This window comes from Nyctereutes procyonoides, unplaced genomic scaffold (genome assembly GCF_905146905.1).
Source record: "Nyctereutes procyonoides isolate TBG_1078 unplaced genomic scaffold, NYPRO_anot_genome, whole genome shotgun sequence".
NCBI lineage: Eukaryota > Metazoa > Chordata > Mammalia > Carnivora > Canidae > Nyctereutes > Nyctereutes procyonoides.
The window spans coordinates 27,657,041-27,680,552 of record NW_026575133.1 but is presented as its reverse complement, the minus strand read 5'-3'; the positions used below and the strand labels follow the sequence as shown (position 1 = coordinate 27,680,552).

At 46.8% G+C, this 23,512-nt stretch overlaps 1 protein-coding gene across 1 annotated transcript in view; it reads left to right on the top strand.

Moving 5' to 3' along the window:
• ADAM12 (ADAM metallopeptidase domain 12) overlaps nt 1–23,512 on the top strand; it is a 340,119-nt gene that overhangs the window by 299,044 nt on the left and 17,563 nt on the right. Inside the window, exons 15-21 of the mRNA XM_055300220.1 lie at nt 9,446–9,554; nt 9,661–9,859; nt 12,007–12,084; nt 15,303–15,411; nt 18,656–18,791; nt 19,430–19,529; nt 21,295–21,474. Of these exons, the coding sequence (XP_055156195.1) occupies nt 9,446–9,554; nt 9,661–9,859; nt 12,007–12,084; nt 15,303–15,411; nt 18,656–18,791; nt 19,430–19,529; nt 21,295–21,474 (911 nt within the window). The remainder of the gene's footprint in view (nt 1–9,445; nt 9,555–9,660; nt 9,860–12,006; nt 12,085–15,302; nt 15,412–18,655; nt 18,792–19,429; nt 19,530–21,294; nt 21,475–23,512) is intronic.

Here is a 23,512-nt window from a genome sequence, read left to right as displayed (position 1 = left end):
TGGACTTTTCTCGATCCAGCATTTCATTTCAATACAATAACCCTGCTTCCAAATCTTTCTACAAATAGAATGATCGAAAATTCAAAACATATGCCTGCAACCAGCTCCCCACTAGCAAAGTAATACCCTTTTTGAATACCTTTCGGGGTGCTTTTGTTCATTTGTTTCTTTTCCTAATCATTGTTGATAATGTTCTCACTGGCAAGGAGTTTAAACTCCCCCCACCACCCACCCGCCCCCCGATTTTTCTACCACAAATGTTGTATCTCAAGGCTTTTTATGTTGATGTCACAGAAATGTTATCTGTAGTTCAAACTGTAACTTGTGTTTCGCTTCCTTACTCCAGTTTAGTCTTTAATAGCCACAAAGATTTTCTGTCAATGTGATATGACCTTTATTCCTTCTGAAATACAGCTGGATATTTTTCTTCAGGCAGAAAATTTACTTTTGCCAATGCTGTTTATCTGAACCGTGGTTACTGAAAGCGTTACTTGGAAATTAATCTTACAGATAACTACATGTCTAGAGCCACAAACAATTTGCATCAGGGAAGTCCTGAAAATATGTTAGTTTTATCTATTTTATCACTCACCAGAAAATAGTGTCACTTGATTTATACAGTGTGAGCTGGCCAGACAGTTTTTATGGGCTGGTAAATATTCAGTGTTTATCTGCAAGGCTGGTTTAAATGAGTTTGCGTTATGATACACCTGGGGCAGTACATTTCCTAATCATCTACAACTCTGGAGACAAGCGATGGGAAGAGAAGATACTTTTGTCGAGAGTCCTATCGTCTAGGAATCAGGAGAGTCTCTGTTTTGTCCCACCCCATGAGAAGGAAATGATAAGACTTGTCCATTGGGGCTCCATTTTCTGTTGAGCGCAAGGGTCAATTTGGAGAAGAGAGGAGAAATAGGAGGAGAACAGGACAACTTCCAGTTTTTGGAAAAAGGGCCTCTGTCTGTGGGTATGAGCAGCGGGAGTCGGGACAGTTAGTGACAGTGGGGAGGAGCCCGTCCGCCCAAACGCAAGAAATCCATTTGCATAAAGTCATTTTAAGGAAAAGATTAGATCAAGTAAATTGTGGGCTTAATGCAAGATGTCATCATCTCTTCTCTCAAGAGACATAATGACATTGGAACTTCCAAACTACAGTTACAAATATAACTTTTATCCCTCCGAAGATAAAACGGGTAATTAAAATCCATCACTTTCTGTGTAATTGTAAAATACAGTATGATGTCAAAATTCCCTCCGAAAGGCTAAATTTTATCTTTGGATAATGGCAAAACATCTAAGTGTTCCATTATTAAGAATTCAAAGGCTGTAAATTGATGTACTATCATAGCGATAAGACTGTTGTCATTTTTTTTTCCAAGAGACAGACATGAAGTCTCTTCGTGAAAATGTGAAGACAGATGGGTTTAAGCGTGGTGACTTTGAACCCAAACCTGTGCCTTCATAACCTCCTACCAGAAGTCATTTGCACCCCTGAAATTACTGACCATCCTGTGCTAAGAAAAAGGCCAGACGGCCACTTGCACACATGAGCCCCGTGAGTCACCAGCTCCGCTATGGGCACTGCAGGTTCTGCGCTGCCGGAAAGCTCAGGCCTTGTCTCTGGGCTCTGTGGCTCCCACTCTCCTTCCTCAGTGATGTGTTCTTTGAACGCAAGAGCCCTATCTGCTGCCAAGGTCAGCACCGGGCCCCCCTCTTGCTGTCCTGCCGATAAGCTTTCTTACTTTGCCTGTGTTTGTGAAACATCTGTCTCCTGATGACCTTGTATCTTCTTTCCACGTCGGACGGCATGGTAATACCTCCTTTGATGTAAATGAGGAAGTGAAAATCCAGAGCCACGGGAAAGAGAAGCCAGGAGACCGTGTTCATTTACCCAAGATGTTTCGTTCTACAGAAATCACAGTCGACTCCCTCCGGGTAGGGCAGCTGAGACGTGGCGTGCCTTCCCCAAACTGCCTTCCCCGCGGCTCTTCACTCATTCATTCTCAGCACACACCTGCTCTGTGCAGGCCTCGGGCACCGTCCCTGGCAGCTGGGTTTTTACAGTGAGGCAGGAGCCTTGGGACATGACAAGAGACAAGAAGGCCAGGGTGGTAAATGCGAGGAGGGGACAGCCCCTACAGCACGGAAAAGAGGAGGAGGGTTGACCCCAGCCTCATGGGAAGGTGGTCATGGAAGAGGGCCCCAAAGGATGAAGCCATGTTGAGCAACACAGCAGCCCAGGACCCTCAGCCAACTGGCCCCAGCAGCCAGGTTCCAAGGAAGATGCTAATTTACCTGGCCCTGGTCATGCATCCATCACGGACCCAATCTGATGACCTGTGGCACAGAGGCCTCTGGCCAAACTGGAGTCTCACACTCGCCAGAGGGAGCCCCTCCCACCACACAGGCTCTCCTGTGAGAGAGATTACCCCCCCTTCAGAGGGTGTGTGGGCTGGTGCCGAGTGGTGCCCAACCCCTTAGCTGGAAGCTTGCTGGCCCCAGGAGGTGGCACAGAGCCCTGTGTGGCACTGTCCTATGGCCTGAAGTTTGAGGTGGGGCAGCAGCAGGGCAGGTTGTGATCTGAGTCAAGTCTCAACAGCTTATACTACTTCTAAAATCAGCTTCATTCGTCTTAGGCCTCTTGGCCTTTAAACATCCATGTTTTTCCACTCCGATTTCTCATCCCAACATGGAGACTCCAGGGTAGGAAAGGCAAGCCCAGCTGGATGAGAACAAGCATCATCAACATGGTTCTGCCCCCTTCTCCTCTCACCTGCTGCTCTCACCATCCCCCTCCCCCCGCCACCAAGTTAAAATAGCCATTTCTGAGCTTTGATGAAAGTTGTCAGTCCCTAAGTGCTTGAGGATGGAGACTGCAAAAGCTCTTGTGTCACGGTTGACCATGAATTCTCACAATGGTGTGCTTTCCGTGAGTTTTCCAGATAAGCGAAGACCACATGACAGGCATTGACTATCCATTCTGGTCTTTGACTTCACAGAGAGAGGGAGAGATCTAGCCCATCCCCAAGTTTATGTAGCTAATGAAGCATGACCTATTTTTCTTTCCAAATATGAGGGGTTTTGTTTGGAGTTTGATTTTGTTTTTTTGTTTTTGTTTTTGTTTTTTTGCTTTTTTGCCATTTTATAGCAAGCAGTGTCATTGCCATGTCCCACCAAGGAGGCATCCTGCTAATTCACCCATGGTAAAATGTGACCTGGCAACTCTTGCTCCTATGCTCAAGTTTTGGGTGAGACCTGAAATGAATAACCGGTATTGGTTTCCAGGGGAAGACGGAAAGTTAACCTCTAGAAAGCGGCATAGTTCAAACCACTGGACAGATTCAGACCAGAGGGGAATAAATTTCACTGGCCAAACTCTACCCAGCTTTGCTTCTTTTTGGACCGCCTTCTACCCACAGAAGTTTTCAGGTTATTCAAGGTTTTTCATTTCTTTTCCTGGGTCAGTAGATATTCAGCAAAGAGGCATAAAAATGTTTACTGTGCCTCCCCATCGCTCCCCTCTTGGAGGAAGACCCCCTCCCCCCATTGATTTGGTGCAGTTACAGCTACGCCCATGAACGGCAGATTACAGGAGTTGACTGGTGGTTCGGGGGAGAAAGGAACAGCAGAGACAGGAGTCTGTTGCCAATTAGGTGGTATCTAAGGTGGAGGCAGCACACGGGATTGTAGCTGAATAGAAAGGTCATGGACTTTGGCTTAAGTCCATGAGCCAAGTCCACCTTTACCACTTACTCAGCATTATCATCTTCAGCAAGTTGCTAGAACACTGAGCCTTGTGTTTACATCTGTGCAATGGGATATGTAGACCCTACAGGTTGGTTATAAGGATTAAAGATATGCATGCTGGACCCCACACAATACCTAATAGTGGGGGTACCCAACAGATGGCCTGTTGGTGATCCAAACTAGGCTCATTTGTTTAAAGTGTGTGTGCTGGTTTGTTTAAGGGTAAGGAAAGGAATTACAGGGACTGTGACCTTTGTCCCCGGAGTATAGAAAGGACTCAGGCTCAAGAGTCTATACTTGAGATTTCCTACTGCCTCTTTCAGGATGGTACCATGTACATATGCAGTAATATAGGGCTCTGGAGGCTCAGCCCAGAGGAGGCTGGGAGGGTGCCCAGAATAAGCACAAGGCTTAGGGCAGTGGGGACCCTCACTCACTGAAATGAGTAAGGAGGGGAGAGGTGTAGGGAAGTTGAAATCCTTGAGCTACAACTGTACTTTTTATTTAATATACAAAGTGTGTACACAACCTCCCAGGGTTTCAGATTAGGTGATTCTCTTACCCCTCTGTGTCCCAAGATGGGTTCAGGAATTACTTACCCAGTCATTCAGCACTCTTCACTGGTTTCCTATGATGTGCTAGGACCTGGGGACAGTCATCCATGAAGGACACAGATGTAAAGCCCTTGTGGACATAATCATGAACTTTCAAATATGGTAACTGTTGTAAATATGGCCAGGACCAAGGAGCTCTCTTCTCCCTCATACGTTCTCCCATTCTTAATGCCCAGGAGCCAGACTTCCTCTTCCCCATGATCAGTGGCTGCTCTTTATTATAATTCAGGTTTACTGAGAGCCTGTCACATGTCAGGGACTCATTGAGTCTCAGCACCTTTGAGTCAGGTGATGGCCTTGTCCCCATTTGACAAATGAGGGAAGAGAGTCTCTAGAGCATATATGACTTTGCAAGGGCCTCTTGGTATGTGAGGTTGACACCAGATCAGCCTACATCATTCTCAGTCCCGAGTCCTTGCTCCTCCAACTCTGCAGCATGGCTGATTAGAGAGACCAACGGGGAGGAGGCCTTCCAAAAGTATTAAAATTTGATAAACATTCATTGTTTCCTTGCCACACATGGCCAGATATAAAGCATGGTTTTCTCCAAAAAATTTTCCATTAGAAAGAAAGATTTGCTACCGACTTCTCAATCTCTCGATCGTATCTTTCGACTCTCATAGTCCAGTCAGAAAGGGACATTGTGTCTCGGGAATGTCGATCAGTGCTGTTTAGGAGGTTCACTGGAGTTGACAGACAAAATTGGGTTTAAGAAAGAACAAGAACATTTATCACACGTTTAATTATTCCTAAGGTGTGACTTCATGCCTCCAGTTGTTTTTTTTATTCTGGTAAAAGACCTTTTAAAAGATCACTTTGACAAACAACAGGAGGAATGATTAGGTTATGGCGATCATGAATATACACCTGCTGAGCAAATAGAAAAAAAAAAAAGCAAAAGCAAAAGACTCACTGTTGGAGGAATGGGTATTTGTACCTAAAAATAAGATTTCCGGTGACAGCATCACAACAGAGTAAAAAGGTCAGCATCCAAATGAGCTAGAAATACAGAGGACGTGCTGTGGAAAACAGACTTGTTTTTAAACCACTTTATTGGGATGTGATGGACATACAAAAAGCTGTAGGTATTTAACATATACAGCTTGATGAGCTTGGAGAGAAGTATACATCCATGAAACCGTCACCACGGTCGATGCCATAAACATATTCATCACCTCCAAAAGATGCTTCCCAACCTCTTCATGTGTGTGAGAGACAGAGAACGCTTAGCATAAGATCTGCCCTCTTGGCAAAATTTTAAGTGTACAATATAATATTATTAACTATAGTATTATTAACTATAGAATCTGTACAGCAGATTTCTAGGATTGACTTTGCGTAAGTGAAACATTGTACTCTTTGACCAAGACCTCCCCATGGCCTCCTCCCTACCGCCCCCCCAACCCCTTGGCCACCACCATTCTGCTGTCTGCCTTTATCAGTTCTATTTTTTTAGATTCCACATACAAGCGAGATTGTGCAGTATTTGTCTTTCTGTGCCTGACTGACTTCACTTAGAATCATGTCACCCACGTTTATCCATGTTGTTTCAAATGGCAGGATTTCCTTATGTTTTAAGCCTGAATAGTCTTCAGTAGTGTGTATATACTACAAATGTAGTATATACATTTTATATTTTTATATTTTTATATTTTACATTTTATATTTTTATCTATTGATCCATCAAGAGACATAGTTTGGTTCCACGTCTTGGGCATTGTGAATAATTTTGCAGTGAACATGGGAGTTTAGGTATCTCTTCAAGATCCCAATTTCAAGGGATCCCTGGGTGGCGCAGCGGTTTGGCGCCTGCCTTTGGCCCAGGGCGCGATCCTGGAGACCCGGGATCGAATCCCACGTCGGGCTCCCGGTGCATGGAGCCTGCTTCTCCCTCTGCCTCTCTCTCTCTCTCTCTCTCTCTCTCTGAGTATCATAAATAAATAAAAATTAAAAATTTAAAAAAAAAAGATCCCAATTTCAGTTCCCTGGGATATATACCTAGAAGTGGGACTACTGATGTTATGTTGGTCCTATTTTTAATTTTTTGAGGGATTTCCATGCTGTTTTCTGCAAAGGCTGTCTCCACTTTGCATCCCCACAATGTACAGGACAAGGGAGCAAGTGCTTCCTTTCTCAACCCCCCTGCCAACACTTGTTATCTTTTGCTTTTTTCATACCAGCCATTCTAACTGGTGTGAACTGGTATCTCATTGTGCTTTTGATTTGCATCTCCCCAGTAATCAGTGAGCTTGAGCATCTCTTCATATAACTGTTGGCCATTGGTACATCTTCTATGAAGACCTGTCTATTCAGTTCTTTCGCTCATTCTTTATTCTGGGATTTTTTGCTATTGAGTTGTAGGACTTCCCTATATATTTCACATATTAACCTTTTATCAGATGGTTTGCAAATATTTCCTCCCATTCTGTAGGTTGCTTTTCATTTTATTGATTATGTTTCCATTACCATGCATAAGCTTTTTAGTCCAAGTAGTTCCACTTGTCTATTTTTGTTTTTGTTGCCTGTGCTTTTGGCGTCGTGTCCAAGAAATCTTTGCCAAGACCAATGTCAAGGAGCTTTTCCCTTATGTTTTCTTCTTGCAGTTTTATAGTTTCAAGTCTTAACACTTAAGTCACTACTCCCATTTTTTTAGCTAATTTTTGTGGCTGGTAGAAGATAAGGGTCCAGTTTATTTTTCTGCATGTGGATATCCAGTTTTCCCAGCACCATTTATCAAAGAGATTACCATTTCCCAGTTGTGCTTTCTTAGCACCTTTGTCAAAGGTTGGTTGCCAAAGATCTTGAGACCAAAGAGAAATGTAAAGAAACTGAATAGTGTTGTTTCGCGATAGAGGACAGTAAAAGAAAAAGTAATATTTCTTCACTAAAACAGGACTTTCCAATATTTCTCGTCAAGTTAATTGACAGCATGTTGTAAGACTCTTGATTCTGTCATTCATGTTGCTAAAAATTCGCATGTTCAAATCGACCATCAACATTGCTGTGCGGTTATCTCTGTGGGAAAGTAGCAACTCTCCTTAACCGTGTGGTGGCTTCTACCTAGGCATGCACAGTGCTTCACAGTTACCTGGAAACACTAATACCGTGTTATAGCCTCCAGGGATGTTACAGTCATTCTATCACATGTGTATCTGGTTTCCTAAGCCATACAGCCCACTGGCATTTGGGGCATTAAAACCTCCCCCTGCCCTAGACCCAGTTTTGTCAAAATCCCAGGTCCAGATTCCCAAGCAGTTACCTAGCATTTGTTTTCTCTTTAAAATGTTTCATACTTGTTTAAATACTGTTTTTATCCCTTTGCTTGGTTTCCGGCCATGGTTTAGCCACTTTATGGGGTATTCGTACATCAAACTTGCACCTTTGTTTTAAATCGCTGTAGAGACCAGTCTCTTTCCCTCTTTCTCCCTCCTGGTCTTACCTTTCTGCACACCCCAGTCCAGCCCCCATCCAGTCCTACCTTCCAGCTGTTTGTAAGCTCATGTGTCTGAAACTGCTTGGAAATTTCTATCCATACACACACACACGCAAAAAATCTCTTTTATCTCTTTTTCCTTGTAAGGAAAACAAATTTATCAATGGACACATTCGAATTGCAGCAAAGTTTTTTTTTTTTAAAGTGGCCACATTTCCCAGAAGATAAATTACTTGGTAAAAGCAAGAGTGACAGGACCTACGTAGAATCAAAACAGCATTGATGACAGAGCAGTATCAACTCTGTCTACCCAGTTCCTAGAGCTTAGCATCCACCAGACACTGGTGGTGCTTCTTTATCCTGGTCTCCTGAGGCAAGGAAAGAGGGAATGAAGCCATTCTATCAGCAGTAGCTCTACATCCCATATCTACCTAACCCTGGGGTCCCTTGGGCGGCATGCAAGTAAATATCCTGGCTCTTCCCCTGTTACCCATGTGCACCTGCCTGTCTCTCAACTCAGCAGCAGGGGGTGCATGCACGTCAGGTCTTCTGCTGTCTGTCCTCAAGGCCCATGTAGGGCCCGGTACAGGTGAGGCCTCGATACACCTCAGAGCACCAGAGGGGATAGGCTGAGCTCTACTCTCAGGTGGCCCCACTATACAGCTTTAAGCCACACATTTAACCTCTTTTCCTGAATTCTTCATATGGTCTTCAACAGGGGTTGTTACACATAGGATCTAAGAACCCTCCAAAGTTTTGGCAGTACAAGCCCCAGAGCATAGGCTCACTCTTCCCTTGGCCAAAAGATGTGCTAAGAATGGCCATGTCCTGAGCTCTCTGGCTCCCATGTTCCTCTCTGCCAGGTACTGTCTTTCTGTGCAAAATGACTATCAGGATTTATGCCTCCCTGGCCTCCGAGAGCACTCTGCCTTGCTAACATAGGCACTAATGGAAGCTAGTGATTACTCATTTTTTTAAGATTTTATTTATTCCTGTGAGACACACAGAGGCAGAGACACAGGCAGAAGGAGAAGCAGGCTCTCCTTGGGGAGCCCGATGTAGGACTTGATCCCAGGACCCTGGGATCATGACCTGAGCCAAGACAGACGCTCAACCACTGAGCCACCAAGTGTCCCATGCTTGCTCTTATAGGGAGCTTTATAGACTGAAAATGTTGTATAAGATCTCTTGTTTATTCTCTATTTCTCCCCCCATCTCCACGTCCCCACACAGTCATCATTATTCCTTGGAGCCTGCTTTACCTTGCATTTTCTCACTAGAATTGTGTAGGATGCTGTTAAAGAGAGCAAGCTCCCCTGTCCCTGCTGCCAGCTAGCCACCTCCTTTCTGTGCTGGATCAGATCTGGTCCTGCAGCCAGGCCACATCGCCTGAGAAGCTGCATGTGCCCTGGGCCCAGAGAGCAGCCTTTGAGAAGAGTGAGCTACGAAATGCAGGCTTTGCTCTGAGTGGAGCCAGGAGAGGATGCTAGGCTTCCATGGCCAGTTCACACCAGGAGTCAGCTGAGATGCCAGGCATGGTTTCTCCCAACACCAAACTCATCTCCTCTTAACCAGAAAGCCCAGTGCTGTTCAAAGGCAAATATTAAAAACACTTGCAAGAGGTGACAGTGCTGCTTTGCTTCCATTTCAGGCGCTAAACCTGCCCCTGGGATCTGCTTTGAGAGAGTCAACTCTGCAGGTGACCCTTATGGCAACTGTGGCAAACACTCCAAGAGCTCTTTTGCCAAATGTGAGATGAGGTATGGGATCCGCGGCCTGAGCCCACTGTCACTTTGAACTTCCTAGGTTCTCAGGGCTGGTTCCAAACTTTCCCTCCCTGGGGACTGTTTATTCTTGCCCTTCCAGAGATGCTAAATGCGGAAAAATCCAGTGTCAAGGAGGTGCCAGCCGGCCCGTCATCGGTACCAATGCTGTTTCCATAGAAACAAACATCCCACTGCAGGAAGGAGGTCGGATTCTGTGCCGCGGGACCCATGTGTACTTGGGCGATGACATGCCGGACCCCGGGCTTGTGCTTGCCGGCACAAAGTGTGCAGATGGAAAAGTAAGACCCAAATGTTCACTCGCATCATCTGTGTAAGTCTGGAAGGGGGCCCATTGAGAAACGTCCTGTCCAAACATGGATTTAGGAGGTTTGTTTTCCTAAATCCATTCCTTCCTAGAACTTTGTCTCTGGAATCCAGTTCTTTGCACTTAGAAGGTAAAGTTAATAAATCCTAGATCCTGGCCTGACCATGGAGATGCAGATTGGGGAAACTCAAGCTTGGTTTCTCAGCCTTTAAGTGTTAATAAGTCATTTCTGCACTCTGGGTGTCGTGAGTGTTTCCAGCCAGGAAATTACTTTGGAAGGAAACACAGTAGCTATTATATTGTTTTTGGAAATGTGGCCTTGGTTTTTGGCACAATGAGGGCTTGTTCTCACCTGGACAGAACGGGAAGTGAGATGTATTTTCAAAGACCCTCATAGAGAGAATAGGAGAGGGGGAAGAGATAAGATCAGCTTGAAGCTGAAGGGAGTTCTTTTAGAGACTAGAGGGGAAAGGTGGGCTGAGATACTTGAGGGTTTAGAAAGAAAGTAAAACATGAGAAAAAAAAAAGAAATTGAGATTTTTAACATTCTGCTGCATTGATTTTTCTCACCAAACTTTCTCATCAGGCTAAATGAAAGCAACTTTAGTAACACATTTTAGGAAAGATTAATCAGCCCCCACCTGTTTTTCTTAGGATCCCCCCCCTCCTACCTTCAAAATGATTATGAAATCATTCACAAGCATGAATAGAAAGACGCAGATTCAATTCCCTAGGGCAAGAATTCTGTACCCTCACCCCGTTCCCTCCCCACCCCCCACTCCCCACCCCCTGTGTACCCTGAGCCACAAAGTCTTCATCCCTAAGGAAGTGGGATGATGATATGAGAAACACAATATACATTCCAGGGCTCACCTTAACCACACATGTTAGATTATATTCAGACCTTGACATTAGAATGACACTCATTTTTTAAACTGTAGTCTGAACAGCCAGCACCAGGTGCATCTGAACACCAAAACTCCAAGGGCTCAATTTATCAATGAGGTTTTTTTCCCTCCACGTGCAAGATTAAATGTGCTTTGATCCACATTTCTGCAGAACACTGGCTCTTTGAAAGCCATCCTCGGCATTGCTCGTGGGCTGGGAAGAGGGCAGCACCCATACACTGGGATTCTGACCGGGGTCCCGCTGTTTTCTCTGTAACCTCAGTTTCTTCTCTCAGCTGGAATGTGACCGTCCCCTTGGCCGAGATTCCCGGCAGTGCTCTGAGTTGCTTGGGCTGGCACTTCTTTCAAAGGGTGTCACTAGTGCCTCCCGCAAGCTGTTGGGGTCAGATGGTGAACTTCCCATAGAAAGGTTCTACTCGACTCAAAATGCTTCTGCAATCTAAAAATTAGATTTCTCTTCCTCTGCCTTCACTAATTTGTAACATCTTCTGGGAGATAAAGGGCCTGATCCTTTGAGTCTGGAGTATATTATGTGCCTTTAAAATGAGACTAAACTCTTGCAACTAGCCCAGTGTCATTTAGCAAATTACTGCCTCTGCAAAGACTTGGTAAACACCAGGGAGCTGTCTGTTTTCCTCTGCTGAGCATATCTGTTGATGGTTTACATCATCAATGATAGTACTTGTCAGTCAGTAATTTGGAAAAGTTCCCATATTTCAATATCTCCTTTAAAAGGTTCTAGGACCTTGGATGCTTGGAGTCTCGGAGTCTACATAGGCCCTAGGCAAAAGGCTGATGCATTTCTCCTCCCCTGTATCTTTTAATGGAAGGGACAGTTCAGGGGGCCAGTTGAGAGGGGCAGGGGGGTTGGGCAGAGAGTTGCTGTATTTCACAGATTTCATTGTTAGCTCTAAGCAAAAGTCAGTTTTCATAATCTCATAATTGGCTGAAACCATATGAAGCACCACACTGGCCCAACTCACATTGACCTGAGTCACACTGACCTGAGTGCTGACATGTGCTGAGTCTGGAGGCGGGCATCAGGATCCTGGCTGCAAGTCAAACAGAAAGCGCCACATAGCGTGGCCTCCATATGAGCCGAAAGAAGATCATCTTCCTCGGACTCCTCTTTGCTTTCCCTTTTTAAATCACAGATGTGCACATGTGGTTGGAAAGGGGCTGAGAAATTTACCGTGCTTTCCTCCTCCTGCAGATCTGCCTCAATCGTCGGTGTCAGAACGTGAGCGTCTTCGGCGTCCACGAGTGCGTGATGCAGTGCCACCAGAGAGGGGTGAGCGCCTGAACTGCCTTTTATAGCCAGTCCCTATCAAGATATGCACCAAATCATTCATTTGCAAAGGATTATGCAATCCATAACTTTAAAAAATATATACAGCAGTTGCCTCAATGTTTTCCTCTAAAGACACTAATTTTTTTGACCTTTACATAGCATCAGAAATGTGACTTTTACTTAACAAAGAAAATCAGATTGAGCAGTAATTAGCTTTCAAATTAACATCCTGTGATTTTAAAAAAGGGACTTTGTCATCTTCAAAGTAAATTTTAAAGCTAACCTTCCTGCATAAAGGATTTTGCATTAATGTTTCAAACAGAGCTGTCCCTCTTTCCACCAAGATTCGGAATATGTGTCTGAACTGAAATACTTCCAAAAGGAATTAAAACAAAGGAGACAGAACACACTGACCACATGTTCTTGAAATCACATACAATGAATTTCAACTAAAGAAGGCCGTTATTTTAGTTCAGAGAATTTTTTTTTAAAGAGAGAAGTGGACTCTAATTGTTTAAAACATAATTTATTTTTCCTGATGGGCTTAATTATTTCCAATGGAATCGTATTAATCTTGATTAGCCATGCCAGTGGTTCATTTGTTTTTCTGAAACCTTTTGTGCAGAAATCATGCTCTCAGTTCTATTTTTAAAACGTACAGACACTCGCCAGTGACTCTAACATAGAATTATGGAGGTTTTCATAAAACGACTATTGCGCTGTAACCATGAAGGATTGCAGTGCCGTCTCGGATGGGTTTGTTGACTGTGAGGGTAGCTGACTGTCAATATAAAATGAAATCTTTTCAAATCTTCATTGGATCATAGATTTCTTTCTAATGGCTTTAAGAGATGATGCGGGGCAGCCTTTTTTTTTTTTTTTTGGTGTTTATATGGGCGTTCACATTTTTTTATATAAATTAATTTTTATTGGTGTTCAATTTACCAACATACAGAACAACACCCAGTGCTCATCCCGTCAAGTGTCCCCCTCCGTGCCCGTCACCCATTCACCCCCACCCCCCGCCCTCCTCCCCTTCCACCACCCCTAGTTCATTTCCCAGAGTTAGAAGTCTTTATGTTCTGTGTCCTTTTCTGATATCTCCCACACATTTCTTCTCCCTTCCCTTATATTCCCCTTCACTATTATTTATATTCCCCAAATGAATGAGAACATACACTGTTTGTCCTTCTCCGATTGACTTACTTCACTCAGCATAGTACCCTCCAGTTCTGATGCGGGGCAGCCTTACTATGAAGGAGGCCAGGCCCGAGCGGTGGTAGTGCCTATCCGAGGTTACATGACCAGTTAGTAGCAGTGCTGAGGCCCTGGCTTTACAACATCCCTAGGCCCCCATCCACGTGTTGGAGAGGAAAGGCCCACATTGTCTGGGTTGGCGGAGCAGCTGCCATGACTTGGTGACAAGAAACATGACTACAGTCCTTCCCCCAGTGAGACCAAACTCACCAGCAGTGCCTCCAAATAGGGTGGCGGGGCTGCCAATCTCCCTGCAAAAAGGGCACATGGCTCTGGTCTATACTGGGAGACCGTGCAAAATGGTGTGGGCAGGACAGGGCCCAAATCCCGGTGGGTGGCACGTCAGTCAACAGAAGCATCTTTGAGAACCAGGCAAGATGCTCCAATGCGGCATCGCCACACTACTCGGTGATTAATTCTATATGGCTTTAGCTCTCTGGGGATATACTTTCCAACTTACTGCAGGTTATCATGATTGTCGGTCTTATTTTAAGCAATTGGAACAGATGGTTGAATCATCAAAAAAAAAAATCAGTGAAAGCAGGAAAACATCACAAATGAGACATATCCTCCAAATATTTGATTTCTTTTTTTTTTAAGATTTTATTTATTTATTCATGAGAGACACAGAGAGAGAGAGGCAGAGACACAGGCAGAGGGAGAAGCAGGCTCCATGTGGGGAGCCCGATACGGGACTTGATCCTGGGACTCCAGGATCATGCCCTGGGCCAAAGGCGGCGCTAAACTGCTGAGCCACCAAGGCTGCCCCAAATATTTGATTTCTGCCTTAAAATATAAAAGCACATATTTGGCCCCATCCAGTAATATTTTAATGCAGAGCTGGGGCCTTCAGGGCAGGCGTACTGGCTGTGGCTCTGCACCGACATCCTTATATCAACCACCCAAAGCGCATCATCCAGGATGTAGAATTTGCTTTTAAGTGAAAGAGAAACTTGGACACTCAGAAGCAACGCGAGTACACAATCCTTCTGTCCCGGCCATTCGCAGGTGTCCCACCCATTCCGAATTGGTCAGAGATTCTTTTTAGCCACTTGCCCGTATATCCATGCACCTGGGCATGCATCCAGCAGACACCCCACTTTTCAGAGCAATAATATCCTCTTGTTTTCGTGCTCACAGCCCACGGGCTCGTGCAGGAGCTCGGTGAGTTCCACGTGTAATAACCACAAATCCAACAGCCAACGCAGCGCCCACCAGTCACCCCTGCCAACCAGGCAAGCTGGAGCTGGCCCTCCCTGGAGCACTCTGGTCCCCAAGCTTCCCCCAGGGTGAAGCCCATCCCCCTGCTTTCTCAGCACCCCCTTCCTGACACGCGAGGGCCACTTCCTCACGTCACGGGGACACCAGGGGTTTGCTAAGCTGTGTCTGGCGTGCAGGGCCGGGAGCCACAGCTGGGCAGCTGCCAGGGGGAGGTGGGCATTTCAGGCCTGAGATGTGGGTGCAGGTGTGCCAGCCTGTCCAGTTTTGTGCCTGCAGGAGGCAGGGCTGTGCTCGGGGGCTGTCAGGCCCGTGATGCCCGGGGGCTCGGATTCCACAGCCAGGATCACTCCTCACCTTGGAGAGTTGGGGGGAGAGGGGGTACATGGGGAGACCCTGAATTGAAAAAGAGGGACAGAGCAATTACTGAGAAAGAAAGGGGCAGGAGGTATAGATGAGGCCCCCAAATCTCCATCACTCCCCTAACAGCTGCCAACTGGCAGGTTATGTCACATTCGCAGCCCCGGGGCTCTGGTCTCGCCTGTGCAGTGCTGCACTTCAGGTTCACGCTCACAGTGGCATTTCTGCATCTGGCTCGGTGGTTGCTCCATGGGGACTCTGGCCACAGGGCCTTTGCTTTGATGTGGCTGCAGTTAGGGCTCAAAGCTTTACAGGCGCCCACGCGGAGGGTGGGCTCTAACGCTGCTTCTCCCTCGGCATCCTCCTCCCTGTGGCCCCGACAGGTGTGTAACAACCGGAAGAACTGCCACTGCGAGGCCCACTGGGCGCCTCCCTTCTGTGACAAGTTTGGCTTCGGGGGAAGCACAGACAGCGGCCCAGTCCGGCGAGCAGGTGAGCGGGGCCGGTGCATCCCGGGGGGAGGGGGGGTGCTGAGTGACCCAGGGGGGCGGGGAGGGGCCGTGGGCAGCCAGGTACGGAGCCGATGCAGGTGTGCCCCACCTGCGGGAAGCCAGGGGACACCCGTGAGGGCCTGACACGCCTGAGGCCTGTGTCCAGGCGCTGTGCCGCCCTGGCCTTTGCGGACACTCCTCAGTCTGCTCCGGCTGAGAGGCGGACTCTGTTCCTTGTTCACCTGTGACACCTTGGCCAGCTAAGGTCATTTCAACAGCGGACTGCCAGGGGGGCGTGAGCTCTGGTGTGGGATGGAAGCACTTTGCACGGCCCAGCCTCCGCCCGCTCTAGAGAGACACCTCCTCAGCAGTGAAGGTTCATGGTCCCAGCACCAGCGGTGGGGAAAGCAGGGGCTTCTGTTCACTGAGCGGTTGCCATGCGCAGGCACCTTGCTGGGCATTTCATGATCTCCTGGGATCCTTGCATAGCTCCCAAGTCAGTCTTCTTCTTTGCTCTTTACACAGAAAGGACCTGAAGCTCAGGGAAGTTAAGTAATTTACCCCAAGTCCCACAGTGAAGATGGAGACCCAGCCCATCTCCCTCCTAGCAGCTGTGTGTGGTGCCCAGTTCTTTCCTCCCCAGATGACCTTAAACGGGGTCTCCCGGTGCATTGCTCTCTCCTCTGAGTACCTGCCAGGCAGTGAGTGAAGAGGCGAGTCGGGGGGATGTCCCTTGTAAAAGAACCAAGACAGAAAGGTGCAGGGGCCAGCACAGTGCCCACTCGTGCTGACACCACCGTGCTCACCTGAACCCATGATGCTTAGACGCCCAGACAGTGGTTCATGCGGCTACAGAGGCCATCGTGTGTCCTCGAGTCCCACTGCGACTAGCAGCAACGTCACCACATCTCCAAAACGACAGACAGGACAGTGCTCTGCAGGGCCAGACAGTGAGCGCAGCACTGGGGACGGAGGATGCAGCCAAGGGGCACATCTGCACAATTGGTGTCATGAGGTGGGACCCCAAGTTCCTGATGGTCCTTCTGCTTAAATGGGGCTGTGTGTCCACCTGGCTCTCAGAGACTCCAGGCGGCCCTGCCCTTGGGCCTGGGCCCTGCAGCAAGCACACGAAGGACAGGAAGTCTTGCTGTCCAGGGAGCACCCCGGCCGCCACCCTCTGTGGTAGGAAAGCAAGGCCTGGCCAGCCTCCCCTTTCCAGACTGGGCCTCTCTGCCCTGCCCACTGCCCTCCTGCTGCACCATAGTTAACATTCTCATACAGGGTGAAGCTTTTGTCTTGCAAAACTAGCAGGATTCTAGTTTCTAATCTGACGGGGCCACCATTCCACCCGCACCAAGTCAGCCAGATGGCCCCTGAAAGCAGTGGGAGAGGATTGGCCAGTGGGTCTCTGGTGTGAACATGCAGGAGCTGTGGTATTCAGGCTGGGGGGCTTCACGTAGGCTAGGGGATCCACAGTCGCCAGCTCTCCGTTGTAGCGAGTAAGAATATTTACAGCAGTGAAAACAAGCGAGCAGTGACTCTGCCCACTACTACCATTACTTCGTGAAAGTACATTCAAACACACACCGAAGAGGCCGGTGGGGACCGTGTCCTGGGCCCCCTGCCCCCACGGCCCACCAGCCTGACCATGGCTCAGTGTTCATGAAGCACCTGCCACGGACCAGCTACTCTTCCGGGTCCCAGAGACACAGAGCGAGCCCCCCGTGGACCAGCGAGCACTGACCATGGGACTCAGGGAGGTGGGCTGACGAGGCGGGAGGTGGGGGCCGGCCACACAGGACTCGGCGCTTGCACGGGACCGGGGGACCCGGTTTGCTGGCTCTAGCAGCTTGATGGAATTTCACTGCAACAGATAGTGACAGGTGGCCCGGGAGGCACAGCCAAGTTCATTTTAGGGGCCTAGGAAATGTTCGATGGGCTAAACGGCTCAGCTTCAGATATGTGGATTGATTGTGAGGAGCTGGAAATTGTGGTTCGGGACGCTTGCTGCTCACTTTTTTCATTAGCTTTGTTAAGAGACAGCAGAACTCTAGCCAGAGCCTCCCTGTCTGAGAAGAATGACATCCTGGCCAGGGAACCAGAAGCAGTGCTTTTCCAGTAACACTAACAAGGGAATCAAGACTGTCACATGTTGATTGCCTTACTTAGGCTCAGACCCGTCCCTGATAGGACTTGTCAGCTGGGGACAAAGTCCAGAAACAGAGGGTGTGAGGCGTTCCCTCCCAGAGTGGGAGTGCAGCCGCCCTGGCCGGGAGCCGCAGAGCATCCAGGCCAGGACGGGGTGCGGAGGGCCTGGGGAGGGGCTGTCACCTGCACAGCCGCCACCAGCGCCCTCGGGGGACTGTTGCTCGCCTGCTGCTGGGGGAAGCACATCCTGGTTGTTGCTCACGGCAAAACAGAGACCAGTGAACCCACATCTGTGCTCTCAAGGACTCTGGGGAACAGTGGGAGTTGCAAATACAGCTCCTCTCCATCCTGGCAGTCCTCTCCAGGACTCTTCCTGTGATCAGAAGTTTGAATTTTCCTTTTGTTTCCACACCCTTGAGGGGTCTCAGTATCTTTGTACTGAACCAATGGGGGCAAATCACAGAAAAGGGGATCTTCTCTTGGAGAAAATACACAGCACCCTGCCAGGGAGAGGGGCGTGCCCCCCAAAGGCTGTATTTGGAGTCCCTAACATAACAAACACGGCAAAATCTAACAAAACCAAACCTCCTTTCAGCTAAGAGTTTTGTGGAGTTTTTTTTTTTTCTACCTTCTATTTTGACAATACCCAGAAATAAGGTCTTGGTCTAAGAAAATACAAGAAAACAAAGCAAAAACAGACTCCAGTGCTAAAGAATGAGAGAAGGGTGGGGTGGGGAGGAGTGTTTCTGTGGTGGGGGCTGCAGAGGTCACAGTCCGGTTGGCCCTGTGACCATCCCAGTGGCCGGTGGGCGGAGGGAGGGGCGGCATGTGGCCAGGGCTGCGGTCCCACCTGCCAGACTATGGACGTTCCTGTTTATCAAGCTCCAGAGTTGTCAGAAATGCGAGTCGGTGACACAGACTAAACCTCAGGCTTGACCTTTGAAGTAAGACTAATTTATCAGCACATCATTCAGGGGTTTACTCCGTTTCTGTTCCCTCCTTCCTTCAAAGCTCACGTTGCTAAATGTCAGCATCGGATACTTCCCACATTTCGTTATAACCGCCTCTTTGCCTGAGTGAAATGTGTTTTGTTTCAGATCACCAGGGTTTAACCATAGGAGTTCTGGTGACCATCCTGTGTCTTCTCGCTGCTGGATTCGTAGTTTATCTCAAAAGGAAGACGCTAATACGCCTGCTGTTTACAGATAAAAAAACCACCATTGAGAAGCTAAGGTACCCTGGGTCTGGGTCAGTCTTGTCCAGAAATGGCATTTGAAAGAATGTGCAGCCAACTGCTCCTTGCTTTGTTTTCCTTTGCAAAGAAAGGGGTCAGATTTTCAGAGGGTAAAACTATTGTGTTGGTTTTAAAAAAAAAAAAATCTCTGCCGGACCAGCTGCCTCCTTCACTTTGCCTCCAAACTCTTTGCTCCTTATTACATAAATAAGGTGTTGATGAGTCCCACCGATGTATTTTTTTTCTTGCCCTTACATTAGTAATTTTTACAAGACGTGAGATGTTAAAATATTTTCATCAAATGGGGTAGCTTTTGATCCAAATATATTCAAAGACATTATTGCTGAAATGCCAGCTTTCTACAAAATGTCTCCCGGGTGCCTCAAAGCCATGTATCTATGGATTGCAAGAGCTGATTTCACAGATTAGTGGCTTTGGGCAGGGTGGGGGGTGGCGTGGGGGACAGGAATCAAAATTTATCTTTTAATCTTGTAAGGATATTAGATAATTTTTCCTTTGCATATTTACCACTCAAGTTAAGCCAATTATTTTTTGAGCGTGACGGTGAACAAAACAAGAAGTTGAGTCAACCAGAGGGGAAATGCACTGGTTTAGGTGTAACGAAATCGTGTTGCAGGTGTGTGCACCCTTCACGGCCATCCCGAGGCTCCCACCCCGGTCAGGCTCACCTCAGCAAAGGCCTAATGAGGAAGCCACCACTTTCCAACATGTCAAAGGTAAGTTGTCCACAAAATGTGCCAAGTTAGTGTGTGCGTTGAGACATGGGGTTTTCAACAAGGGCTTGAGTAGGGACAGATCCCGGAGATCTATAGATAGGTTTATAGTAGGAATAGATCCCTGAAATGTGGAGTCCACACACTTAGTGAGGTGATGGTCAGGGGCTGGAAGGAGGCCCACTGTGCCCCATGGAAGCTCTACTAGATCCAGTTGGGGCGCTGTCCCCCATGTGACGTGATGTATTCCCAGGAGGCCCCCTGGGTCTGCCTCCCAAGTAGGTTCCCTGCTCTGGGCCCCTCCTATGGTTTTAGATGCCACCTGCAAGATCTGGATCACCTTCTTTGGCTCTGTATCTCCTAGTGCATTTCTAAGAGTTACGCCAAGCCTGTGGATGGGCCCTCGTGCTCTAACTCTGGGCTGTGGAAGCGCTGCCTACCCTGTGGTCTCAAAGAGCCAGATCCTTAACCCAAAGTACCTGCTGGCTGCCTCCCAGCTCTGAACTTTCCTGTTCCCTCATGAATTATCACCAGATATTATTATCTGATAATATCAGCAGAGATAAATATTCACTCCAATATTTAGTTTTCCCCATCAAGTGTTTCTGGTATACACGTGAGAATTTTTGAATGTTGGACTCATCCAACAAGAGTCAAATTATAACAATGACAGTGTTGGTGTCAGAAAATGACAAGTGATTTTAAAAATTACTATCATGTATTTACTAAACCATAAGCTATTTCATCTCCCTTGATGTAAAAAGTGTAAAGGATTGGGTCCTAGTAAGCTTTACCACCTCTCAGACCCAAATGTGGGGCTACATAGCAAGAACAGCTAGCTTTACATCGAAGAGCCAAAAATGGGAAATGACCCAAATTTCTATTAACAGGTAAAAGGATAAACAAACGTTGGTATATTTACACAATGGAATGCTATTCAGCAATAAGAAAGAATGAACTAATATATACAACAGGATGGATGAATCTCAAGATGATTATGTCCAAGTAAAAAAAAACCCAGAGGGGAAAACACACACACACACTTCCATGATTCCATTTATGTGAAATTCTAGAAAATGCAAACTATTTTATAGGGGCAGAAAGCAGGTCAGGAGTTGCAAGGAAGAGGCGGCGGGGAGGAGTGGGAGGGAAGGATGACATGGATATATGTTCATTATCTAGCTTATGGTGATGGTTTCGTTGGTTAAACACATGTCAAAATTTTCCACTTTGTATGGTTTCATTGCATGCAATTATCTGTCTCTCTGTGGAACCTCAAGAAAGCTGTTTTTAGAGAGAAAGGAAGAAAAGAGGGAGGGCCAGGGGCATGAGGGATCTGTTCTGATCTGCCCTAAGAGCAGGGGCACCGCATAGGAGGAGATCCACCTCCACCCGACTTCCAGAAGCTTCCGTCCTCCTTGCCAGGAGTTTCCTCAGTTCTCACTGAGCCTGGAGGGCATCACGGTTCGCAGCTCCTTCATCCTTTCCTTAAGATCTGGTCTGTGGCCTCATACTGGTTGGCACACCCCCACCCCCCAAGTACCCTGTGCCTCTTTCTTGATGGATGAGACCAGTTTTTTTTTAAATTCCTGTAGAAACTGGTCCTGCTGTTCCAGATTGGGTTGGAGGGAGGGGTGCCTCTGCTCCACCTGTGAAGTTTAAACAAATAAGGATAGATTCCCTGTCGTGGAGCTGCACTAGCGGGCACCGCTGCCTCCTGAGCAGTGGTGAGGCCCGTGACACCGTGGCTTTTGCTTCACCCCCTCAGGACACTACCAGGAGGTGGCCACAGTGTCAGAACGTTGACATCAGCGGGCCCCTCCGGGCCCATGACGCCCCTCCGCCAGGATCGCCTCAGCGAGTGCTCCCACCCCTCCAGAAGGTTCCTCGTGCGCCCCTCGTCCCCGCCAGACCCCTGCCGGCCAACCCTGCGCTCCGGCAGATCCAGGTACGGCCCCCTCAGCTAAGGTGATGGGTGTCATTCGAGTCCAGACTCCGCCACGAGTGCGTCTAGTTGGTCTACTTGCGGGGCCTCTCTAAGGTGCAGATGACTCAGCTCCCCAGATGGTCAAGTGGGATGAGCCACGTGAAGCATTGAGCGCCGTGCTCGGTGTATCGTCCACACAGGTGCGTTTTACCAGGAATATTTCTGTGATCGGAAGAGTCAGGGCACCCGTGCAACTTACCGCCTAAACCAAGACACTTGTGAGAATGGCAGGGACACTTCGAATAGTGAGGCCTGGACGATAAGTCAAAAGATGGTCACCTCAGGAATATTAGCGGGCAGACTTTCTTACCCTTTTTGCATTTTCAAAATTATTCACAAGAATTTCACCACCCATTGAGTGTCCCCAACACCAGATGAAGTCGGTGTTCGATCCTTTGTGTCTATCATCTCTTTTCTATGCTATCGTGGAAGTTAATGGTTTCTGTTTGCTATGACCGTGAATAAGACATCATTTCATGAAAAGAAACCCGGGGGTGGTGGGGGGAGGGCGGGCAGGCAGTAAAAACAAGCACATGCAAAACACAGAGAAATAATCCCTGGTAATTTTTCACTGCTTATCATTGTCATACTTTTTGTAATGTTTCTCTTTTTTTTGTAATGTTTCTATTTAACAATTACATGTGTATTTTTAACATAATTTAGATTATTCTATATGCACATTGCTTTATATACTACTTTTTTGCCTTAGAATTATTCCTATATACCATAGCACTAAAAATTCTTTAACATGTCACTTTAACAATAGCACTATATGTGTATGTGGAATACTTTTTTAAGCACCTGCCAATTAGTGGGCAAGTCTGGACCTCTCAAAGTTTCACTGTTATAAATAGCTGTGTTGTGAAGGTCTAGACAGATAAATTTTGGAACACTTTAATGGTTCCCTTACGAGAGATTCCTAAAAGTGAAAATATTGGGTTAAAAAGTGCTATAACTCTTTTATGCCTCTTAATATATAAAATAAATACTTTTTCAGGACTCCTATGTATATTTATGTTTCCACATTATTACAGAGCATCTGTCTCTCCATGACTCTGCTTGTCCTAAGTATTACCATTTCAAAGTTTTGCCCATTTGATATTTTAAAAATCTCATTTTTTCTGGCTAGCGGTTCCATCACTTACTGAAAGGGGATGTTGATGTTTTTAGCAATGAATCTGTTTCTTTTCATTCCATCAGGTTTTCCTTCACGTATTTTGAAACTCTCGTGTTTGGTACTCGTAGTTAGGATTGTTATGTTTTCTTGGTGAATGGACCCTTTTATCATTACGTCATGTCCCTCTTTAGTTCTGGGTATTATCTTTGTTCCAAGGTCTACTTTATCTCATATATCCACTTCAGTTTTCTTTTGATTCGTGTTTGCAAGGCGTGTCTGTTGCCACCTTTCTACACTTAACTTTCCTATGTCGTCGTAGTGGAAATGAGTTTCTCAGAGACCATATGTAGCTGGGCCCATCCGTTCTGTCAGTCACTGTCTTTTAATGGGTGTGTTTAGGGCATTTACTTTTAATGCAATTATGGATGTGTTAGAATTTGTCTACCATTTTAATACTGTTTGTTCCCTCTGATTTTTGTTTATTGTACTCCTCCTCCCTGAATTCCTTTAGGTTAGTTGAACACGTTTTTAGTATTCCCTGCTGATTGATCTGTAGTGGTTTTGAGATATGTCTCTGTATAGTTTGCTGTTGGGCAGGGTTTCTCAACCTCAGCATTATCAGCAGTTGGGGCTGGATAACTCTTGGTTGTGTGGGACTGTCCTGTGTATTGTAGAATGTCTAGGAGCATCTTGGTTTCTACAAAGTAGGTGGCAGTAGCACATGCAACCATGTCTCCAAACATTGCCAGATGTCCCCAGGTGGGCGAAATCACCCAACTGAAAAGCTGCAGTAAAGATTACACCATATGTGCATAATTTATCACAGTCTACTAGTATCAGTATGTTATCACTTCAAGTGGAATGTAAAAACGTTACCATCTT